The 7,120-nt window shown below is 34.3% G+C and overlaps 1 protein-coding gene across 1 annotated transcript; it reads left to right on the plus strand.

The window, feature by feature from the left end:
- The first annotated feature begins 4,258 nt into the window (after positions 1-4,258).
- LOC131640921 (pentatricopeptide repeat-containing protein At3g24000, mitochondrial-like) lies at positions 4,259-6,345 on the plus strand. The gene has a single exon (XM_058911280.1). It carries the CDS (start codon positions 4,501-4,503, stop codon positions 6,031-6,033), a length of 1,533 nt encoding a protein of 510 aa, XP_058767263.1. The 5' UTR covers positions 4,259-4,500; the 3' UTR covers positions 6,034-6,345.
- The last annotated feature ends 775 nt before the right edge of the window (positions 6,346-7,120 follow it).

Below are 7,120 nucleotides of genomic sequence, written 5' to 3' on the forward strand. Positions count from 1 at the left end.
ATATGAAATATATTTATTGGAGGATAATCATGCCAAGTATATCATCACTCTTTGTTGTTTACTATCTTATAATCCTAATATGATGCATGGTAGTTTAGTTTTTCCATTGTCTTTTACTGGGAATTAGTTTTCACGTGGATGTTATGAAATGAATTTTCTGAGATACATCTTTAGGTCTAAAGTATAAACTCTAGATATAGAGTTTAATTTTTATTTACCAAAAAATGGCGGTTGGAAGAGTAACTCTAAGCGTCGGTTTGGTGTGCATTGTGAATTTGTGATGGTCATAGTTGGTTTAAGTTTGATGTTGCAAGAATTATTGTGTTCTTTTTTATCTGCAAATACTTATGATAGCATTAGTTAGCAGTGAAGTCGTTATACCTCAGCTGGCTGGTGCGTTTGTCTATTACTTTATCGTATAAAATGTTAAAGAGTTAAATCCTCATATATTTTATCCAAATGTTAAAGAGTTAAATCCTCATATATTTTATCCAAATCCTATTTGTCTTGAAAAAGAATGTTGTTTATTTTCATCCAAATGCACCAAATTGTTGTTATCCAAATGGTCTCTTCTTTATTTTCCGCTGTCTTCCTTCTTTAATGATGCCGAATAGTTTACTGTCCATTCCATAATTTATAAATATGTATATACTCTTTCAATAGATATTAAAAATATTATTAGGAAAATATAGTTATTAGAAATAATAATGATGACTACTATAATAGAGTGTAAATATTGGTCATATGATATTCTCTATTTATGTCTTATTGTCCTATGTTGTAGTAGCATATAGGCTAATGCATCTAGTGTAATCTTCTTTGTAGTCATTCCGAGTTTAGTTGAAAACATAATTACAAAATAAGTAAAAGTCATACACATTGCTCCATTGTCCTATATTGTAGTAGCATATAGGATAATGCACATAATGCTTTAATTGAGATGTATAAAATCATTTAAATATCGCGCTAACATTCATTTGCACTTGTCTCTAATATTGAAAATGTGATTGGAAATACTTTATGAAGTGTCATGATGACTAAAGCCAAAAACAAGCAAGGCTAGACCAAAAGTCTTCCTTGTTCATATTGAACCAAGCAACACCAAGCAAGTTCTTGCTAATCCTGAATGACATGCAACTACAAAGTTAGAATATGACTCACTATTGAAGAATGACACTTAGACACTACCCACACTTCCACATAATAGGAAACCTATAAGGTTCAAGTGAATGTTTAAAGTAAAGGAAAGTTCTAATGCTAATGTAAACAAATACAAGGCAAGACTAGTAGTAAAGGGTTTACAACAATAAGGGTTTGATTTCCATGAAACATGGTCAAACCAGCAACCATTCGAATAATTTTATCTTTGGCAATTACTTACAAATGGGAGGTTCATCAGGTAGACATAAATAATGTTTTTCTCAATGAAGATTTTCAAGAAGAGGTCTACATGCAATAATCTCCTAGCTTTGTTGATTCAAATACTACACTAGTATGCAAATTGAAAAGGGCCATCTATGATTTACAATAGGCATCAAGTGCCAGGTATGAAAAGTGGCATCAAGCCCTCATTCAGTTTGGCTTTGTCTCAAGAAAATGTGATTGCCACTCTTTGTTTATAATCATAAACGAGTCACATTATATGCTCTTGTATATGTAGATGAAATTCTCCTGGCAGGTACAACTCCTACATTTCTTCATGAACTTATCACCAAGATGCATGACAAGTTTACACTAAGGAAACTTGGAATTCCAAAATATTTTCTTGGGATTGAAGTTTAATATTAATCAAATGATTCAATGTCACTCAAGCAATCCAAATACATCAAGGATCTTTTACAAAAGGTTAACATGACAGGTGCAAATGAAGTCCCCACTCTAATGTCCAGTCACTACAAGCTGAGTAAACACGGGACAAACGTGCTATCGAATCCAGCTATGTATAGATCATTCGTATGTGCTTTTCAATATGTGACTCTCACCCGACCTGATATGTCATTTTGTATGAGCAAAGCATGCCATTTCATGTCAGCACCTCTAGAATCTCATTGGAGCTTGATGAAATGAATACTTAGGTATCTTAGTGGTATAATCACACCTGGATTATTGTTGTCACCTACTCCCGATCCGAATCAATTGTCATTACAAGTGTCTAATGATCCCAACTGGGCTAGTGATCAAGACAATAGAAGATCTACGTCAGACTCGTGCATACACTTTGGTCCAAATCTTGGTGCTTGGAGCTCAAAGAAGTAGTTGTTAATATCACGCTTAAGTACGGAGGCCGAATATCAAGCTGTAACACATACAACACCATAACTTATGTGGATTGATCACTAATTATAGAGCTACACATCAATTACTTCACACATACATTGCTCTATGAAAATCTGAGCGCAATATTACTTTCATACAATCCTATACTGCACGCACGTACCAAACACATTGAACTCGATATCAGTTTGTTCGCGAGCAAATTGTTATACGGAAACTAAACATACAGCATGTTCTAAGACATGCTCAAATTGAGAATATGTTATCTAAACCTGTACCTACAACTTTGTTTTATGATTTTCGAACCAAACTCAATGTTATGCTCTCCCACTCTTCATGAGTGTGACAAAGAATATTAGAGATATATTTAAGAAGTGAAAATTTAGTTAGTTATGAGATCTAGTTAACTAGAGAAAGTTGTTAGAGTTAGTTAAACATCGTAACTAACCATCACAACTATACATGTGGAAGCTAACTAATACATACAATTAGAGTTGTCAAAATGGGCTAGTCCATATGGACCGGTCCGCCAGGCCCGAAAAATCGTAGGGCTTGGGCCTTAAAATTAGAGCCCATATTTTTCAGGGCTTTTTAGCCCAACCCTAAAAAGCCCGCTACCCATTAGGGCTAGCTCATATGAACCGTGGGTAGCCCATCATGCCCGCATAATTATAAATTTTAAAAAAATATATTAATATTTATATTATCTTACTCCAAAATAGCATATTGATTTTTCCCACTTCACTAAATTTTATCTCTATTTTATTCAATCTTTCTCTTTTAAATATTATATATTAATATAATCAACATTTTTTCATCATATTATATTATTTTTTCTCTTATAATAAATATTCAAGTATTATTTGATACAATTTAGACATATATTGTATTTAAAAACACATTATAGTATTTATAAGAGATAATATAGTACTTAAAAATGTATTATGTTTAAAATAACATAATTTTTAATTTTATTTATAATAAATATTATGGAGTTTTTATTTTAATTTTTTAAAATAAAAAAGCCCATTTAGGGGCGGGTAGCCTGAAGCCCATCTAGGGCCGGACTCGGGTAGTAAATCTCGAGCCCATATTATACATGGCCTTTTTGGCTCAGCCCTGAAAAGTCCAGGACCCGCTAAGACCGACCCGTTTAAGACCAGGTAGCCCATATTGACAGCTCTACTTAGAATGAATGAGAAACTCAAGTACATGAATATTATGCACATTCACTCATCACTTTAACACTCTTTCATGAACTTCATGCTTTCCATTATCATCATGCATAAATTATCTTCTAATAAGACACAATCGATTATATTAAACCAAGAAAACATACATAAATATTGCTCTCAATGATGAAATGTTTGAAATCTTTATTATTATTATTATTATTATTATTATTATTATTATTATTATTATTATTATTATTATTATTATTATTATTATTATTATTATTATTATGTATTTCAATCTTTTTACAATTATATATGATTGAAAAATCTATCAAGAAGATTCACTATTATTTAATAGGTGTTGGGCTATCACTTATTTACACTTATCTCTAATATTGAAAATGAGATTGAAATACTTCATGAAGTATGAAGTCACACTGAACCTAATCAATTTAATTTAGGGTTAAATAAGTTTTTGGTTCTTATAAATATTTCAGTTTGATTTTTAGTCCCTCCTGAGTTTTGGCAACGGTTTTAGTTGATTTTGACAAAGGTTATTTTGTAAAAATCGCTAAAGTCAAGTAGGGACTAAAAATAAAAACTACAATATTTATAGAGACCAAAAACTTATTTAACCCTTAAATTTAAAACAAAATAATATAAATATTACTTTTAATGTAATTTTTTTTACAATTGTGCCGGAAAAATAAAGCAGTATATTTAAAGCAGTGAATTTCAAAAATAACTTCCAAATTCTATAAGGATTGACATTTTTATCAAAACTATAAGTTTGTGAAAGGATCTTGAAATTTAAGAAGTGAGAAAAAAAAAAGTTAGACTTTACTTTTAGCTGGTATTGCTGGGTTTAACACCTCCGTTTGCTTGTTGCATAGTTTTCTTCTCCACTGCTTCTAGGCCATTTTATTTATTAAAAAAAACCGCAATCATTTTCTCTCATCATGCAATGTGCACCAAAACTCTGCAGATTTCAAGATCAATACTAGTTTACAAACAACATCACCAAAAATTCCAAACACCTCAATGAGTTTCAATGCGCCGTGTATCACGAAAACTGCACCAATTTTTGGGACCAAAATCTCACGAAACCTCATTTCATTACACCGACCTACTACACCATTGCAAAACCACCGACTGCATTAAAAAAACCCACGCCCAAATCGTTATCGGATGCCACGAACAAGACCCATTTATCGCTGCTAAACTAATTGACAGATATGCACAGCTTGGCGGATCCAACGTTGAACACGCACGCAAAGTGTTCGACAATTTGTCCGAAAGAGATGTTTTCTGTTGGAACGTTGTCATCAAGGGTTACGCTAATATGGGTCCATTCGTTAAAGCATTAAACGTTTATGATGAGATGCTTTCGAGTGGTACTACTCCGAATCGCTACACTTACCCTTTTGTGCTGAAGGCTTGTAGTGCTGAGAGGGATTATATAAAGGGACGAATTGTTCATGGGCATGCTGTGAAGTGTGGGTTGGACTTTGATTTGTTTGTGGGTAATGCTATTATTGCGTTTTATGCAAAGTGTCAGGAGATTGAAGCGGCAAAGAAAGTGTTCGATGAAATGCCTAACAGAGATGTTGTTAGTTGGAATTCCATGATGTCGGGATTTATCACGAATGGGTATGTGGATGATGCTGTAATGCTATTTTATGATATGTTGAGAGATGATGATATTGGTTTTCCTGATAATGCCACACTTGTGACTGTTCTCCCTGCATTTGCTGAGAAAGCAGATATTCATGCAGGGTATTGGGTTCATTGTTATATTGTCAAGACAGGGATGAAACTTGATCCTGCTGTTGGTTGTGGTCTTATAACATTATACTCAAATTGTGGCTATATAGCCATGGCAAGAGCTGTTTTTGACCAGATATCGGATAGAAATGTCATTGTTTGGAGTGCAATTATTAGGTGCTATGGGATGCATGGTTTTGCGCAGGAGGCGCTCGGTATGTTCCGGCAATTAGTTGATTCTGGCTTGCATCCGGATGACATTGTGTTTTTGTGTTTGTTATCGGCTTGCAGTCATGCAGGCATGCATGAACAGGGCTGGGACCTTTTCCAGACTATGGAAACTCATGGTGTTGTAAAAGGAGAGGCTCATTATGCTTGCATCGTGGATCTCTTTGGAAGAGCCGGTGATCTGGAAAAAGCAGTGGAGTTTATTCAATCTATGCCTATCAAACCAGGGAAAAATGTTTATGGCGCCTTGTTGGGAGCCTGTAGAATACACAAGAATTTAGAACTCGCTGAATTGGCTGCAGAGAAGTTGTTTGTTTTAGACCCTAATAATGCTGGGCGTTATGTGATTCTAGCACAGATGTACGAAGATGAAGGTCGGTGGCAGGATGCAGCGAGATTGAGGAAAATAATCAGGGAGAAAGAAATCAAGAAGCCAATTGGTTATAGCTCTGTAGAGCTGGAATCCAGTCATATCAAATTTGGGGTAAACGATGAGGCTCATCCATTAACAACACAGATTTTTGAGACCTTGGTAAGCTTAGATAGGATAATGGGTAAAGAAGCTCGCACTCGATGTGATGCCATTTTGTAGGAACTAGGAAATGGAGGACAAAGGGATACACCATCTAACTGTGTTGGATAACTGATACTAGTTATCAAGAACTGATAGTCACATCTTTGTCCTCGGAGATGATCATCAATTTGCAAGATCTGGGATGCATGGTTTTATCTGCTGCTGCCCATTCACCCATTCTGCTTGAAGAGCTATATAAAAAAAAGATTAAGTTCGTTTGAAGCTTGTATTTTTCTCAAGATCACCAATGGTGTTGTTGTAAATTAGATTTGATAATATTTTCAAAGATTCTGCCAACGGTTGATCTAAAAATGAAGTGGTGATCAATAATTTTGTTTTGTGACAGTAGATAATGCAAACCTGAATTGGCGATCAATGACTTTGTTTTGCGACAGTAGATAATGCAAACCCTTAGGCCAATCGGCTCAACATTTCCATAAGCCGTTTTCTTAGTTGTGATATTACTTCCAAGTGATATTCATACTCAACATACAGTATATCAACTCACGCAGTAAAAGAAAGGTAAACTACAAATACGAACTTATATACGGCTGTCTACATTTTACTTCTCTACCTGGTTAAAGCTTGCTTACTCTGTTGTCTACATTTGTCCTTGTTATGAAGATTTGGGAAAGATATATGAGGGTGTGAGAGGAGAAAAGAAAGGTAGTTAGTCTTTGGTTGTGGTTTTTGGCTTTGAGCTTAAAAAAATGATTATAACTTATAGAATAGATGGTAGAGTAGAGTCTCATCTTACATAGTTTGAATATGTGTTGTTGAGATAAAGAGAAACTAAGTCACCATTGTGTGAGTTTTTGAAGTATGGTCTTTAATTTTAAACTTAATATGTTGTATATATCTGAGAAGTCGATAGTTCTCTATTCCGAGAGAGCGGCGCGACGCAGAGGCTGGTCGCGAAAGGAGAAGGAATTGCGGCACAGTTCAGCGTCTATAGCGACATAGTTAGTAAAATGAGAAAATCAATCTCTGATATTTCTACTATCCATGGTCTGTTATGATTGTGCATATATCAACCATCAATATATTCATCAACAATTGATATTATATTACCCACTTTACTGTTTCAAGTAAGCAACACACTCCA

This window comes from Vicia villosa, linkage group LG1 (genome assembly GCF_029867415.1).
Source record: "Vicia villosa cultivar HV-30 ecotype Madison, WI linkage group LG1, Vvil1.0, whole genome shotgun sequence".
In the NCBI taxonomy this organism is placed as follows: domain Eukaryota; kingdom Viridiplantae; phylum Streptophyta; class Magnoliopsida; order Fabales; family Fabaceae; genus Vicia; species Vicia villosa.

Excerpts from the sequence above, each read along its gene's own strand:
- LOC131640921 (XM_058911280.1), top strand. The coding sequence starts at position 4,501 with ATGCGCCGTGTATCACGAAAACTGCACCAATTTTTGGGACCAAAATCT.